The sequence below is a fragment of the Triticum urartu genome, chromosome 5A (genome assembly GCF_056163025.1).
Source record: "Triticum urartu cultivar PI428250 chromosome 5A, HENAU_Tu73, whole genome shotgun sequence".
Taxonomy (NCBI): Eukaryota; Viridiplantae; Streptophyta; class Magnoliopsida; order Poales; family Poaceae; genus Triticum; species Triticum urartu.
This window is the reverse complement of record NC_141877.1, coordinates 654209245-654225629: the sequence shown is the minus strand read 5'-3', so window position 1 is coordinate 654225629 and position 16385 is coordinate 654209245. Positions and strand designations below refer to the sequence as shown.

Here is a 16385-nt window from a genome sequence, read left to right as displayed (position 1 = left end):
CATGGCGGTCGTCCAACTACCCGCTGCCCACGCGGTCAGCTTAATTTATGACGACGGGCCCACGCGTCAGCGACGGCGCTCGTCCTTTTTTAAGCCGACCGTGCGGCGGGGCCGTCCTCATCTGCCCACCCTTACTCCCTCGTCGCCGGCAAACCCTAGCCACCGCAACCACAGCGACGATGGGCCTCTTCTCCGGCGCCAGCGGCAGCAAGGCCAAGGGCAAGTCCCCCGCCACCCCTTTCCCCGCCGGTGCCTCGCCGGCAGAGGCAGCGCGTCAGCTGCCGTATCCCTACGTGACGCTGCCGCATGACTGGCATCTGGATCCAGATAAGATCGCAGTGTCGGCGGCGCCGCGGTCGGCTCGTGCTCACGCGGAGGAGGTGCGGCACCGGCGGGCGCTGCTGACGGCGGAGCAGCGCCGCGACAACGCCTACGCAACCGACTTGCCCAACTGGGTGAGGTGGTTCGCCTTCGAGCACGAGGAGGCGAGGCGCCGGGGCATGCGCGAGGTCGACCGGAGGCCAACGCCGCTGGTCGTCCGCGAGGAGGACCAGGCGGCGAAGGACGCCTACCAGGCGGCCCTTGCGGCCGTCTACCGTGAGAGCGAAGAGGACGAACGACGCAGAGCGGAGGCGGCGGAGGCGGAAGAGGAGGCCCGCTACGAGGCGGCAATGGCGCAGGCCCTTGCCCTCTCCGCGGCGGGCGACAGCGTGGTGCCGCCGGTGGCCCCGCCGTCCCCCATCAAGCCGGAGCCGGAGCCGCAGCCGGAGCCCGAGCCCGAGCCCATCGCGCGCTTCTCCTGGAATGGAGTGGTGCGCGAGTGGGTGTCTGCGCCACCGATCTGGCTGGGGGCGACGCCGGTGCAGGAGCAGGCCTACCTCGAGATGTGGCGCCAGCGCCAGCTGGCAGAGGAGCGCCGGCAAGGCGAGTACGAGGAGATGCTCGAGCGCGACCTCGAGGAGGAGGCGCGCGAGGTCGAGGAGGAGGCGCACCAGGCCGCGGCTGCACAGGCGGCCGCACAGCCCCCCGCTCCGGCACTGCCTGCGCCGGCACTGCCCGACATGGCAGCACTCTGGAACACGGCATTCGCCTAGGCCGGGCTGGCGCCGACGCTCATCGACCTCACGGACCCCGAGGACGAGGACGACGACGCCTAGGGCAGCGCGCCGCCTCGTAATTTAGGTTGTTTTATCTTTTTTAAATGCAAATGTGGACGCGTGGACTCTCGCTGGCCTTCGTGGCCGGCTTTAATGTTTAATTAATGTAGTTTCTCTTTTTTTAAATATGCATGCGTTCATTTTTGTGGCGCCGTCTAAAATGGGTCGCAGGTCAGCGTTGGGCGCAGGTGCCGAACCAAATGCGGAAGCGGGCATCCGTGTCCGTCTGGCCGACCCAAACGGATAAAAAGCGGACGAAATCGATGTCTGTTGGGTCGGCCCGTTGGAGTTGCTCTAAAAGAGATGAAACACAGACGAAACAAAAGGCAGACAAAACGAAACACAGACGACATGCATCATCGCAGCATGCAGGAACAGTCCTGCCGCCACGCCACTAGGCGGCAGGGACTACGTGCATGCGGCCGTTCCGTTGCAGCTGCTGGCTAGCTGTGGCACGCGGGCTGCCGCCTTGCTTTGTGGCGGCAGGTGCTGTCGCCTGCCCACGTGGCGGTAGGCACCACGTGTCGGCTGCCGCGCCTGCCGTCACGGGTGGGGTGGTCTTTTCTGTCAAATTTATCTAGAGGTGGTCTTTTTTGTCGATTTCATTGGTCTGGTGGTTCTTTTAGACAAAAATTCTCACATTGTGCATATCATGTACTATTAATCTTGTCAGTAGTCAAAGGCGGTCTTAAAAAACACATTAGGCCCTATATAGATGGAACGAGGGAGTAACAAAACACAACAGATTAGGGAGGCGAGAAGAGGAAGGTACATTGTTAGCAGCCTGGATTCCACAACTTTTTATACGGGTTCATGCGGCGGTGGCGACGACGAAAATGGTGGGAATGGGGTGGAGAGCGGCAGGATGATAGCGAAGAGGGTTGAGAAAAAAGGGGGTCCTCGAAAACAGTGGGTCCAATTCCAAATGTGTGGGCTCCGCCTTAGTTCTGGGTGGGTCTGGGGTGTTGGAGTCCTATGTGGTGGGTGTTCGGACTCACGCAAAGCATCCTATTTTACTTCCTGTTTGCGGGAAAACGTACACCCGGATTGATCAGTGGATAAACATTGATGGATGGCTTGCGGCCTCCGGACCGCTCGATTTAGATGGATGCGGAAGGTTTGAGGATTCATATTGAAGATGTCCTAAGAGCATTACTAGTAGTACCCCTAAACCCTCAAACCCTCATAAATAACCGCTTTTTTGCGGGTTGCAACAAAAAAACGCAAAGACTAGAACCCCTAAACCCTCAAACCCTCAAAAAAAAGTAAGGGTCCAACCCTCAAACCCAATTTCGAACCGTAGAAGTGAGGGTTGGAGGGGGCTGCTCGACCCCAGCCCGCACTCCCTTCCCCCGTCGCGCGAGAGGGAAGTTTCCCTTCCCAACCTCCCGCCTCCCGGCCTCCCGCGCCGCCGGCCGTCGCTCGCCGCCAATCCGGCCGACCCCCCGCCTCCCCTCGACGCCGCCGCCGTCCCGTCCATGCGCCACGCTCCCCGCCGTCGGATCCGCCCTTCCCCGCCTCCCCTCGACGCCCCCCGCCTCCCGCCCCGCGCCCCGGCCCCCGGCCGCCCCTTCCCAAGCCCCGCCCCCCGGCCTCCCGCGCCGCCGCCTCCCACCCCAGCGCCCCGCCCCCGCCCGCCCGCATCAGCCTTCGGCCCCGCCCCCCCCCCCAGTCGCCTCCCGCCCCCCCAGAGGCCAGAGGCAGGCCGGCCTCCTTGAGCCGTCGCGCCAGACACCCCCGCCTCCCCTCGACGTCGGCCGTCGCCCGCCCCCAACCCGCAGGTCTGCTTCTGTTCTTCCTTTTTGTTTTATTTTTTTCCTTTTTGATTCATTGTTGGCACTCACAATTTATTGTTTGTTGTATTGTGTAGATGGAGGTGAACAACAACGACATGGACTCATTGTCCGATTCGTCGGGTTGGTCGTCATCCGACGATTCGGACATCGACGAGTTGTTGCAAGACGACGACGTTGAGATGATGAGCCTCCTCATCGACGTGCAATCCTTTGAAAACTGCGTGAGGCTGATGGATCAGAGGAGAGGGTCGAAGATGGGGCGAGTCACCATCTACCGGAACCGCGCTCTCGGACACGAGCATTTGATGGAAGACTACTTCGCGGAGGTACCTACATACCCTCCTCGTCTCTTCCGCAGAAGGTACCGAATGCGGCGTAGTTTGTTTGTGAAGATTGTCAACGATTGTGAGGCCGCCTCCTATTACTTTAAACGTCGTAGATCCGCCGCCGGTATCATGGGGTTTAGTGCATATCAAAAGATATCGGCGGCAATGGGGGTACTCGCTTATGGCATACCCGCGGATTATACCGACGAGTATCTTCGCATTGGGCAAGATACAACCACGGGGTTAGTCCGTAGGTTTGCCAAGTTGGTCATTCGGTTGTACGATGAGCAGTATCTTCGGGCACCAAACGAGGAAGATACAAAGAGATTAATGGAAATGAATGAAAAAAGGGGATGGCCGGGGATGCTAGGTAGTCTTGACTGCATGCATTGGAGGTGGAAAAATTGCCCAAAGGCATGGCACGGAATGTATTGCGGTAAAAGCCGTGATGCTACCATTGTGCTTGAGGCTGTAGCATCTCAGGACACATGGATTTGGCATGCATTCTTTGGGTTGCCGGGAACACTCAATGATATCAATATCCTCAATAGATCTCCTTTGTTCAAAAGATTAATTTCTGGGGATGCTCCAGCTTGCAACTACAAAATCATGGACAATGAGTACTCAATGGGATACTATCTCACCGATGGCATCTATCCCGAATGGGCAACTCTTGTGAAGTCCATCAAGGAGAAAAATGGGGTGCCCTTAACAAGAAAAGAGGCTCATTTCACCAAGGCACAAGAGGCAGGCCGCAAGGATATTGAGAGAGTTTTCGGTGTTTTGCAAGCAAGGTTTGCCATAGTTCGTGGTCCAGCTCGGTTTTGGGACAAAAAAACCTTGATGAACATCATGAAATGTTGTGTGATTCTACACAACATGATCCTAGAGGATGAAAGAGGGTTAAACCTCCCTTGTTTCTATGACAATGTTGGTACCCGTGTGCAACCGGAAAGAAATCCTTCTCGCATACACGCTTTTCTTCAAGCACATCGTGAGATTGAGGATGCAATCACTCATGGTCGGCTCCGGGATGATCTAATAGAGCACCACTGGCAGTTGGATGGGCGGCGCATTGGCCCATGATGTATCTTTGTTTTACTTTTCTATGTCCTATTTGATTCGAACAATTCGTGTAATTTGCTCAAACATTGTTGTAATAATTTGAATGATTATTGTTTTATTCGGTGTTGTAGTAATAACTAGAATGATTATTGTTTTATGTCAAATGTGATGGAATTTGTGATATGTCATATGATGAAATGTGTGATATATCAAATGATAGTTTTAAAGGTTGGGGTTGAGGCAAAGACTAGAACCCTCAAATCCAACCCTTAAAGCAGTTTAAGGGTTGGGTTTGAGGATTCTAGTCTTTGCCCCTGTTTTCCAACCCTTAAAAGGGTCAAAAAGTGGCACTTCTCAACCCTTAAAACTGCTACAAGGGTTTGAGGGTTTAGAGGTTCTACTAGTAATGCTCTAAGTGGGCTAAAATAAGAAGGGTCATTAGCTTCTAGAGGAACCTACCTTAGGGAGTAAGTAGCGAGAATTGTTGTCTCTTGCTTTGAAGCGGAGGCAAAAAAACATTATTCATCAATTAATTAAAAAAACATAATCAACGGTAAATTAGAAGAAAAGACATCATAAACCGTTGAACAACATACACAAGAACTCCACAACAAACCACTACAAAGAAAGTCTTGAAGAAGCACACTGGGGTTATAGTCATCAGGTCTCCCTGAACAGGCATCATTGCCATCCATTTTCCTTGAGGAGGCGACTCCGACTTTGCCACAAACGACCGCGGACGCAAACTCATATCCCGTAACGTGTGCATGGAGCCACATCAAGATCTATGCCAAACTCTCAACATCTGTGATAGACCTGGCCATCCTCCGGGCCAGGCCGGGCTTCGGGCCGGGCCTGACCAAGCCCGAGGTAGAAAACTCAGGTCCGAGCCCAGCCCGGCCCGGCCCGGCCGTCGGGCCGGGCTTCGGGCCGGGCCTGACCAAGCCCGAGGTAGAAAACTCAGGCCCGAGCCCGGCCCGGCGTGGCCGTCGGGCCTAGTTTTCAGGCCTGAGCTCGGCCCATCACAGCAAAAAACACGTCGGGCCTCGGGCCTCGGGCCGGGCCTCTTCAGTAAATGACATAAATAGCGGGCCCAGGCCCGGCCCGACCTAGTCTTCGGGCTCAAAACCTAGGCCCAGGCCCGGTCCGGGAGCAGCGTCGGGCCGGGTCGGGCCAGGCTTTTTCGGGCCGGGCGGCCCATGGCCAGAACTAATCTGTGACGAGAGGGGGGCGGACCCAAAATAGCATTATATTGTACATCATATATGCATAGAAACATATACATCGACGGAGCTATGTAGAACTCTAAGGGGGCCATTGCCCCAGCCCAATTGCAATTTGTTTTATTAGATAGTAACCGTTCCATATCCACATACACGTACAAGGCCAGAAGCCCATCACCGGCATTATCACACGAACACGACTACATGAGCCTGCTCGGTGCTCGGGACTTGAGTGCTTTACGTGTCTCTTTTCTCAACTATGGTCGCCGCTGGCGCTGGTTAAATTTTGTTGCGGTTGGTTAAAAAAATTTTGGTCATTGCCCCCCATAGATTCTTGTCAAGCTCCGCCACATATAATGCTATACATAAAAATATCAAACTTCGGGTGTGCTTGGTTGCAATATATTGCAAGAATACTATTTTGAAAAACTATGGTTTCAAATACTTTGAGATGTTTGCCTCTAGTTAAGATTGCAGTATTTCCACGAAAAAAAATCAGTGTAGTATTATAAGCCATAGTATCCACAAAACTATGGTATTTTTGCTGTATTAAAAAAATCAGGACTTTTGTTTTAAAAACTGAGAAAAACAGCAAATGACTCTAGTGGTGGTCAAAGACATTACTACATATTCCCTCCGTAAAAAAATATAAGAGCGTTTAGATCACTATTTTGATTGCCAAACACGTCACCATTTTAGCAGTAGCTTTACAAACTGATGGTTTCATAAACTAAAATATTCATTGTCATGGGATTAAAAACCGTAGTCTCAAACAGTAAAGCATAAAAACTCCAAACAATGAAACCAAGGATGATCGGCAAAAATGATATGCAGTCCCAAATTTTGGAAACTCAAAATAATTTAATTCTCAAACAAATTTGTATCGGCATAAAAATTGAAATATCCTAGTAGTCCTATTCTCAAACAGACATGGACATCTCCCGAAAAAAACACAGTAATCCAATGTGTAATTGTAACATCCTTATGATTTGAAACTCTTGTTGGGTGTTTCAGTGTTTGGGAAATACAAATTGTGAGAAATAGAGACACGCACTTAAAATAGATCAAGGGGTTCTCTTGCCGTACCTTTTTCTTTCTGGTGATCTAAGCGAGTCTGGCAAGGCGACACTGTTGCGCATAGAGGTGGGCGGCGATAGGGCTAGCGCGAGCTTGTGAGAGCTTCTCCAATATGTGCCCAAAAAAAGATCCACGTGTTAAAAGTTTATTTTTTGGGCGTCGAACAGCTCCAACAGATGCTATAAAATATTGCGCGCGCTAAAAAGTTTTGGGCACGCACTGAAAAATGTTGTCGCGTGCTGCATATTTTGGGGTCCGGATTGCACGCGCTTCACAATTTGCACTGGTGCTTTTTTGGGCGCGTGTTTTTTGGCGTTTGCTAAGAGCATCTCCAACAGCCGCGCAACGCGTCGTGCGCTAAAAGTCAGAATACAGCGCCGTCTGCCGTAAATTAAAGCGCGTCGAGCCGCTCCAGCAGGCGCGCTATATTTTATCTGTTTTTTCTACTATGATTCGATAGTTCATAGTTCATTCGTCCTCGCGATAGGCGGCTCGCTCCTCCCTCATCTTCGTCCTTTTCGCCCTCCTCTGGGCGAAGAACTGTTCCTCGTTGGTGTCTTCCGGGAAGCGATGGCTCCACGGGCCATGGCTTGCTCGTCCATCTCGGCCAGCCAGAGACGACGCTCCCGCCTCCGGTGCTTGCGACGACCCTCGTCGGTGAGAAGCCGCGGGAAATGCGCCAACTCATGTGCCCGCTCCCGCGTCGACACGTCGGCGAAGTTCATGTCCTGACGGGACCGTAGGAGGCGCCACGCTGCAGCGTCGTACGCGCGGGCGCCCTCCTGGGCGGTGTCGAAGGTTCCGAGACAGAGCCACATGCCGCCGCCCGACCGAATCTCGGCGGAGTAGGTACCGGACGGACGCACGCAGACGCCGCGGTAGCCCGTACCTCCCCGGCGGCAAGGCGGCATGGTGGCGCGGTGGTGGTGTGTCGGCGGCAGAGGGCGATAGAGAGAGCGGCAGAGGGCGCTGCAATTTATAGACGCGTCAAATGTAGTGCGCGAGCTGCCGTATTTTCCCCAGCGCGCGCAATCGTTTCCCGCTCGAGCTAGTTTTTTGCCACCGCTGGAACGCACGAAAACGTCCCGCGCATGCTAAAAAGCCAATTTACCACGCGCGCGTCTTTTGAAGATGCTCTAAAGCAATGTTGGTCCCGGTGCAATAAAAATGCTACAATGACGCGCTATAATTTTTATTGGGCATGAAATTGTTATGCTGTTGTTGGAGATGCTCCGAGGAAATAACGCGAACACACCAGAAGCCAGCAGGTTGGAGGCCCACGTACACAAACCTCTAATACCCAAAGTACTTACATTACGTGAGTTTCCCCCAAAAAGAAACTTGCATTACGTGAGTGACGGCATCGCCGCTGCATGGGCTATTAATATTAGATGGGCCTGCTCGTACACCGTGTTGCTGGCTCTGGCCGGTGTCCATTGACTAATTTTACCGGTGTCACACCAGTACATGTGCCTTATATAGTACACATAGCGAGAAAATTACCCGAGGTCCTCTGACACCGGCTACGACCACGTGGGTCCGCCGAGACAGTGCAGCTCTGATTCTAACGAAGAGCTACGAAGAGAAACTATACATATTCCCTCTGGTCTTTTTTAGTCACATAAAAGATTTGACTGAAGTCAAGCCTCGTAAAGTTTGATCAACATTATAGAAAAAAATGTTAACATTCACAATCTGAAATCAATACCACTAGATGTGTCATGACTTAAAATTTCATATTATATAACTTTAGCATGGCAAATGTTGATATTTTTTTATATAAATACGGTCAAACTTTATGAAGTTTGACTTTAGAGAATTCTAATATGTAGAGTAAAAAGGACTGGAAGAAGTACATGTTTGACATTGTAGAAGAACGCTAAATAGACCATTTGTCGTCCGTCATTCAACGGGGCACGAAACCGAAAACAAGGTGACCCCCATGGCGCAACTCATGATGACCCGAACCTCACACGCCACTCGTGCCAAGCCAAAACCAGTGGTGAGCTCATGCAATGCAAGTTAGGCAGAGCCTTCCCATACAACCTGTCATCAGGTACATTAGCGTTTCATAAATTTAATTAACACCCACCAAAGAATTGAATGGCCGAAAACATGGAAATAGACCGTCGTCTCTCAAAAACAGGAAATCTATTATAACCTCCATTCGAAAGCGTCCAAATATAGTACTCCTTTCATTTGAAAATACTTGTACTAAAAATGATTGTATCTAGACCGTCTAAATACAACCATTTGTAAGACAAGAATCTCCCATGGATTCGGGTGTCTTCCCCTTGCAAGGCAGCTCAGATCAGCATGGATGATGGGGTGGTGGTGAGGTCCCGACCCCGAACAAATCGCTTGGGCAGGACGCGTGCGCTGCCACAGGCCGCTTTAACCGCAAGCACTTGCACTTGTGTGTGTGTGGCCTTTGACCCCGGTGGACCGGACCGCGTACGCGTGCGCCGCGCAGCACTCGCCCGCCCGTTGCCACGTCCGGCCCAAAACATGGCATGCATTTACGAAGGGCGGACTAGGCAGCGAGATGAAGCGGGCCCTTGCCTCTATATAAACCTCGCCGCCTCCTCCTCGCCGTCCCATCCACATCCCTTTTCCCAATTCAGTCGCCATGGCCGCACGGAGAGCGGCGCTTCAGGTAAGCAGCCATCTAATCCCGTCCGTCTCTACGACGGTTTTGCTCGGCGCGGATCGGGACTGACGGATGGGCTCGGCTCCTTCCTTCCTTCCTGCAGGTGGCGGTGGTCCTGCTGGCGATGGCGCTGTGCGCGGGCGGCATTGGTGCGTCGCCGGGGTGCCGGAAGCACGTGCGGAGGGTCACGGACTACGGGGCGGTGGGGGACGGGAGGACGCTCAACACGGCGGCGTTCGCGCGGGCCGTGGCGGACCTGGGCAGGCGCGCGGGCGACGGCGGCGCGGCGCTGGTGGTGCCGGAGGGGCGGTGGCTCACGGGGCCCTTCAACCTCACCAGCCACTTCACCCTCTTCCTCCACCGCGGCACCGAGATCCTCGCCTCCCAGGTGATTATCCATCCCGATCTTCTTCAGTTACCCTTTGGTGGGATTAATTACCGGTAGTAATTGCTACATAACGTGCTTACTGTGGCACGATGCGGGGCGGGGGGCTACTGGTGACGGGCGAGACAGCACGGGGCCGGTGGGAAAGGCGCTTGGCCGCTTGCGTTGGGAGGGAGGAAGGTCCAGGGACAGAGTGGGCGGCGGCTACTGGTTTGGGGGCCCCCTGCCATCGCCATGACCACTGTCGCTCGCTTCCTTTCTAGGCATGGCCTTTCCGTGGCCATCATCGGTCGTCTCCCTGCTCCTGATGCCGGATTGATGCCAGCCCTACCCTACATAAGTACTCCCTCTGTAAACTAATATAAGAGCGTTTAGATCATTATTTTAGTTATCTAGACACTCTTATATTAGTTTGCAGAGGGAGTAATAGGATAGGATGCTAATTACTACTCCTACTAGCTTGCTAAATGCCACCATTACATGCCTGTTTTGTTTTTCTCTAGATTCAAGCTAGTATGGCTTAAGGGCAGGAGACCGTAACATTTCGGCGCTTGATTAATCTGCTGGGACAAACAAACCCGGCCGCCCACCATGTCCTCGCTCCTCACCGCACCGGTGGTTGCCAATTGCCATGACCATGAGTCATGACAGAACCGAGTCAGTTGGTGCTTATTGAATGGGAACATGTACACAAAAGTTGCTTACTGGTAGTAGTACTAGCATGGACCGTTTGACCACGAGGTCAGACGGCATTGATGTGCTTATCGGGTACTCGTGTCCGTGGGAACCAGAGAAAAACAGGAGAGCCTCTCTGAAAATTCCATGCGTGCCATCGCCGTCTCATTCAGTACCTTTCTTTGGCTGCATTCATCCCGTGATCTGACGCCCTTGACGAATCGCCCCGTGTTTATGCTTCTGTCGCTTGCATCCATCTCGTGATCATCTGACTGATTTCTGAATCCAAACCCAACCTACTCGTTCGTGCAGGACCTGGAAGACTGGCCGCTGATAGCGGCGCTGCCGTCCTACGGGAGAGGGAGGGACGAGCCAGGCCCGAGGTACAGCAACTTCATCGGCGGATCCAACCTCACCGATGTCACCATCTCCGGTAAGATGGATCATTACATTACAAACTGACGAGTAAAATTCTACTGCTGTACCGGTAGCAGCAGCAGAGACCTGACCGAAAAACGTTTTGCAGGTTACAATGGCACCATCAACGGGCAGGGGCAGGTGTGGTGGGACAAGTTCCACGCCAAGCAGCTCGACTACACGCGCGGCTACCTGCTCGAGCTCCTCTACTCCCGCGACATCATCATCTCCAACGTCACCTTCGTCGACGCGCCCTCATGGAACCTCCACCCCACCTACTGCACGTAAGAAAACACCATCTCTCTCTGAATCCACACGCACACACACAATGTTAGTTTGATCGTAGTAGATAGCTTGGTTGTTTGACCATGTATCCGTCGTGCTCACCTTGCTGGCGTGTCCTGTGTTGAGCAGCAATGTGACCATCAGCGGCGTCACGATCCTCGCGCCGGTCCACTCGCCAAACACCGACGGAATCGACCCAGGTAGTAGATCAGTCACGCTTTCAGTATGATGAACTATCCATACTATCCACCAGCGTTCTTCATGAGAATCTTGAATGTGTTTCTGAATCTGAATGCCTGTGAACTGTTATTGCTTGTGCAGATTCTTCGTCTCATGTCAAGATCGAGGACTGCTACATCGTGTCCGGCGACGACTGCATCGCCGTGAAGAGCGGCTGGGATGAATACGGCATTAAGTTCAACATGCCGAGCCAGCACATCGTCGTCAGGAGGCTCACCTGCATCTCCCCAACGAGCGCCATGATCGCGCTCGGCAGCGAGATGTCGGGCGGCATCCAGGACGTGCGCGTGGAGGACAACACCGCCATCGACACCGAGTCGGCCGTCAGGATCAAGTCCGGCGTGGGGAGGGGCGGCTTCGTCAGGGACGTCTTCGTGCGCCGCCTCAGCCTCCACACCATGAAGTGGGTCTTCTGGATGACCGGCAACTACGGCCAGCACCCCGACAACTCGTCAGACCCCAAGGCGCTGCCTGAGGTCACCGGCATCAACTACCGCGACGTGTTCGCCGAGAACGTGACCATGGCCGGCAGGATGGAGGGCATCCCCAACGACCCCTACACGGGGATATGCATGTCCAACATTACCGCCCAGCTCGCTCCCAAGGCCAAGAAGCTGCAATGGAACTGCACCGACGTCCAAGGAGTGGCATCCGGCGTCTCGCCGGAGCCGTGCCCAGAGCTTGGGGCAGAGGGCAAGCCCTGCACATTCCCAGAGGAAGAGCTCGTCATTGGTCCGCCAGAATTGCCCAAATGTACCTACTGATATATTATGTGGTGTGCTATAGCCATCAGGGCTTGAACCAAAGAGATGATGTACTCTGAGTCTTAGTATAGTCAAGCAGCAGTTTGAAAAATGTTGTAGAATAAGTATATGTGTGCAATGCAATGAACTCCCAAAACGAATAGCCTGACCAAAGCAAAACTTTCCATTTTGTTCTGTAGTACTCCCTCTGTAAACTAATATAAGAGCATTTAGATTACTAAAATAGTGATCTAAACACTCTTATATTAGTTTACGGAGGGAATAGTAGTTACAACATGAACAGCAAGTAATAACAGACAGCAAAAGGATCATCAGATATCCAATATCTAAACCAAACTATGCAAAAGGATGACAATTGACAAAGTGGGAAGCAACAAAGCTCAAACGCCGCCTGATCTTCACTTTCTTCCCCTGCCCTTGCTCATGAAGTGATGGCGCTTCAACCTCTTCTTCTTGAACTGGTCCGACTTGATGTTCTCGGCGAATGGCATGCCGAGGAGCGCGAGCAGCCTCTGTGCCTCGTTGTCGGTCTTGGCGGTGGTCACAATGGTGACGTCCATACCGTTCTTCTTACCGCCCACCTCGTAGGGGATCTCCGGGAACACGCCCTGGTCGCGGAGGCCAATGGTGTAGTTGCCGTGGCCATCGAAGCTGTTGGGGTTGACACCTAGGAAGTCCATGGTCCTAGGGAGCCCAAGGTTGATGAGCCTATCCAAGAAGTTGAACATGACCTGCATCAACCAAATGTGGAATTGAGCCCCTTAATCGACAACTATCGCTGATACTACAGCTTAACTCAAATGCAAGATTCCAAACTGCTAACAATTTCATATACCAATCTGTCATTGTGTCTCGTGTGCATTTCATCAAAGTGCAAGTGCGAGAGTTCGACAGAGAGGGCTCACCCTGCCGCGGAGCGTGACGGCGATACCAATGGTGTTGCCCTCGCGGATCTTGAAACTGGCGACGGAGTTCTTGGCCTTGGTCTTGACGGGGTACTGGCCGGTGATGGAGGCGAGGTCCTTCATGGCGGCCTCCAGACCCTTGTTGTTCCCCGCATCCACCCCCAGCCCGCAGTTCACCACAATCTTCTCAAGCTTGGGCACCTACCAGAACCAATAAAAATCAAGAAACCACTACCGAACAGGCCAATCTACGACTCAAGAAATGGGATCGGTTCATCAGAGCAGAGCAGAGCAGGAGAGGGGGTACCTGGTGGACATTGGTGTAGCCGAACTCCTCGGTGATGATGGGGATGACCTTGGTGTCGTAGACGGTCTTGAGGCGGTGCACCTTCTGGGCCTCGGCGGGGTCGACGAGGATGATGCCGGAGGGCGTGGCCGGCGGCGGCTTGGGCGGCGCCTCGGTCGCGGCGGAGGCGGCGACGCGGATGGCGCGGCGGGGGACCGGCGAGCGGAGGAGCTGCAGGCCGCGGCGGGCGGAGGGGGCGGCGACGGGGAAGGGCGCCGGCGAGGAGGTGGGCAGGGTCACCGCCGTGGCTGCCATCGGAGCGTGCGGGGAGAAGCGGGGATGGCAGAGTGGAGAGGGCTTTATGGATGACGAGATAAGGCAAAATGGGTGTGGCTGGACGCTCACTCTCACTCCAACTGGGCCTCCGATAAGGCAAAGTGATCATTACACTGGGCCCGTTACTTCTGGGCCAAATTGTCCGTCAGCCCAAACGACTTCTTTTTTGGTAACAAAAAAGGGTTCCCCTTCCGATTTTCATCAGGCCTCATTTGGTACAAGGGGATTTGAGAAGTTTTGGGAGGAGGGGATCCGGGAGGATTTGATGAATCCCTTCCTTCCACCCAATCCCCTCAATTCCCCTCACATTCCCAAGTTTCCAATCCCCTTTCATAAAAACTTGTTTGGTAGACGGGGTTTGATATAATAGAATGATGGCAATAGTGCAGTTAAAAATCCAATCTTTGCAAGTTTAACAACTTTAACCATGTTCCGCTACTAGAACAACAGGTCCTCACAGTATTCTGTTACAAGAACAACAGGTTACTCCCAGATTATAACTTGCTCCTAAATTATTCTATCAAAATATGTATGTGGCAACTGTGTGACAGATTGCAAAAACGACCTAACGCATCAGGTGCCGTTCGATTTGGATCCCGCGATGCACAAGTTTTTGCTCGAACGCCAGCCACAATCCTTCGTGCGACTGCATCCCAACTGCCCCGACGCCCGGGCCTCCTTCCATGCACAAACGAGGCCACTATCCACTCTTCCTCCCGGCGAGGAGGCCCGTCGGCTTGCTTTTCCTTCCTCCTGAAGGCGACGCAGCCGTCGCCCCGCTCCTCCTTAGTTCTGCCGACGACGATGCGATGGGACGGGATCCCCCGGTGTGACCTTCCTGATTGATGCTCCACGGCGGTGCGATGAAGTGGGAGACGGTGCAGCACCTGGACCTCCGCCACGCGTGGCCGATGCCGCGGGGCCGGTGCGCCCGCTGTAGCCGCACGGCGCCGCCTTCGGCGCCTCCCAGGTCGTCGTCGTTCATGGCCTTATTTTCCTGATGAAATCCTTCATGCACGTACGCACACGCCGTCATGGAAACGGGCTTTCCACTGGGAGCGAGAGAGAGACACAACCAAGCCAAAATTATCGGGCGGCTCGAGCAGCACGCTTCGTAGTGAAAGCAGTGGACGGTGGTGAGGTTATCTATCTCATGGCCTTATATCTGAAACTTGTGAAGAAAAGCAACAGTTTCTTAACTGAAAAACTGGCCATTTACCACTCCACATCCTCATCAAACTGTCACCAAATAGCAGAGATCATTTTTACCTCTTATTAATACTTGATCATTACTCCTCCTTGGCGCGTTGATCAAGCATTCGGCTCACCTGCCTATGTGGTTTCTGACGAGAGCACTTTCTTTCTTCAACTTGTTGTTCTAAAACTGAATGTTGACAGTCCAAGTCTAAACTTGTTGTTCTGAAACTGAAACTTGACGCTTGGGTCATGCTATACTAAGAACCTCTGAACTTGACACTTGGTCGTATGATGTTCTTTTAGTAGTATACAAATGAACTACTGAAAAGGCATACACTATACTACTAAAGAACCTCATTTGTACTGCTGAAATTAGGTTTCAAAACTTTTACTACTGAATCTCATATGCTAAAGAACCTCTCAACCTCATATACACTACTAAAGAACAAGTTTCAGAACCTCAAACAGTACTAAAAGCCTCTGAACTTGAGGTTTATACTACTAAAGACTTTGACACTTACTACTAAAAATCCCCATATTCTATACTAAACCTTAATGATGTAGAAGTTATGAAAACTCATGCTATTTCAGACGCTTGACATTACATCATTTTAGTGGTACAAATGAGGTTATATGTCTCTCTGTTCTTATACTTTTACATCATTTTCAGAGGCTTTTCTAGTAGATTACTTGTACTACATTTTAAGACCTGCCAACTTGCGCATAAAACACCGTGATAACTTTGACCCGAAATAAAATATTACAGAAATATATCATTTATAGCTTATGTGTAAATATTATGATAATTTATGCACGACAGACCTGATAATTTACGTAAAAACACCACATGGTAAATTTGTCCCCAGAAAAATATTATTGAAAACAAATCCCGGTAACTTCTATGCAAATAGCATGGTAGTATACACACCGCAGACATGATAACTTACATAAACACACCGCGTTAATTTTGATCCAGGGAAAAAAATTGTTGGAACGTACCCTCGGAAATTTTGTGTAAACAGTAAACATCGTGGTAATATACGCACCACAAACTTGAAAACTTAAGCAAAAACACCATGATAACTTTGACCTGGATGGAGGAAGTTGTTGAAAAGCATACCCTCGGTAACTTATGTGCAAATAACATGATAATTTACCCATCGGAGACCTAATAACTCTTGTTCAAACACCACGATAATTTTTTGACCCTGATTTTTTTTCGTTGAAGAACATTACCCCCAATAACTTCTAGGTAAATAGCACGGTAATGTATTTATTGTAGATACAATAACTTACGCAAAAACAGTACGCTAGCTTTGACCCACGGAAAAAATTGTTTGAAGCATATCGTTGGTAAATTTTGTTTAAATAGAATGGTAATATACGCATTGCAGACATGATAAGTTACTCACAAACACCATGATAAGTTTGATACGGGTGGATGAAGTTGTTGAAAATATACCCCGGTAACTTGTGTGTAAATAGCACGGTAATAGTCTTGATTTGAGGAAGAATAGTAAAAAATTGTCAAAAAATACACTGGTAACTTTTGTATGTAAATAGCATAGTAAATTAGGCACCACAACCTTGATAATTTAGGT

The 16385-nt window shown here is 51.7% G+C and overlaps 4 protein-coding genes across 4 annotated transcripts; 2 read left to right on the top strand and 2 right to left on the bottom strand.

Moving 5' to 3' along the window:
• The first annotated feature begins 491 nt into the window (after positions 1-491).
• LOC147973805 (uncharacterized) lies at positions 492-1094 on the top strand. The gene has a single exon (XM_087522254.1). It carries the CDS (start codon positions 501-503, stop codon positions 1092-1094), a length of 594 nt encoding a protein of 197 aa, XP_087378380.1. The 5' UTR covers positions 492-500.
• Positions 1095-7147: 6053 nt separating this feature from the next.
• LOC147973804 (ethylene-responsive transcription factor RAP2-6-like) lies at positions 7148-7555 on the bottom strand. Its single transcript, XM_087524795.1, has one exon. The coding sequence runs from the start codon at positions 7553-7555 to the stop codon at positions 7148-7150; it is 408 nt and encodes a 135-aa protein (XP_087380921.1).
• A 1599-nt stretch (positions 7556-9154) lies between these two features.
• LOC125511411 (putative polygalacturonase) lies at positions 9155-12200 on the top strand. Its single transcript, XM_048676774.2, has 6 exons — positions 9155-9300; positions 9398-9682; positions 10667-10787; positions 10881-11055; positions 11186-11256; positions 11378-12200. Exons 1-6 carry the CDS (start codon positions 9274-9276, stop codon positions 12058-12060), a joined length of 1362 nt encoding a protein of 453 aa, XP_048532731.1. The 5' UTR covers positions 9155-9273; the 3' UTR covers positions 12061-12200.
• Positions 12201-12205: 5 nt separating this feature from the next.
• On the bottom strand, positions 12206-13603 carry LOC125511412 (Ribosomal L5P family protein). The gene is made up of 3 exons (XM_048676775.2): positions 13273-13603; positions 12966-13166; positions 12206-12791 (listed from the first exon to the last, which is right to left on the bottom strand). The coding sequence occupies exons 1-3, from the start codon at positions 13564-13566 to the stop codon at positions 12459-12461; spliced, it is 828 nt and encodes a 275-aa protein (XP_048532732.1). The 5' UTR covers positions 13567-13603; the 3' UTR covers positions 12206-12458.
• Between the last annotated feature and the right edge of the window lie 2782 nt (positions 13604-16385).

Bases quoted from the DNA above. Each gene is read 5' to 3' on its own strand.
- LOC125511411 (XM_048676774.2), top strand. From the start codon at position 9,274: ATGGCCGCACGGAGAGCGGCGCTTCAG. The intron at 9,683-10,666 runs GTGATTATCCAT...TCGTTCGTGCAG, and splicing joins CCGAGATCCTCGCCTCCCAG to GACCTGGAAGACTGGCCGCT. The intron at 10,788-10,880 runs GTAAGATGGATC...AACGTTTTGCAG, and splicing joins CACCGATGTCACCATCTCCG to GTTACAATGGCACCATCAAC.
- LOC147973805 (XM_087522254.1), top strand. From the start codon at position 501: ATGCGCGAGGTCGACCGGAGGCCAACGCCGCTGGTCGTCCGCGAGGAG.
- LOC125511412 (XM_048676775.2), bottom strand. From the start codon at position 13,566: ATGGCAGCCACGGCGGTGACCCTGCCCACCTCCTCGCCGGCGCCCTTC. The intron at 13,167-13,272 runs GTACCCCCTCTC...TGGTTCTGGTAG, and splicing joins GCTACACCAATGTCCACCAG to GTGCCCAAGCTTGAGAAGAT. The intron at 12,792-12,965 runs GTGAGCCCTCTC...TGGTTGATGCAG, and splicing joins CCGTCACGCTCCGCGGCAGG to GTCATGTTCAACTTCTTGGA.
- LOC147973804 (XM_087524795.1), bottom strand. From the start codon at position 7,555: ATGCCGCCTTGCCGCCGGGGAGGTACGGGCTACCGCGGCGTCTGCGTG.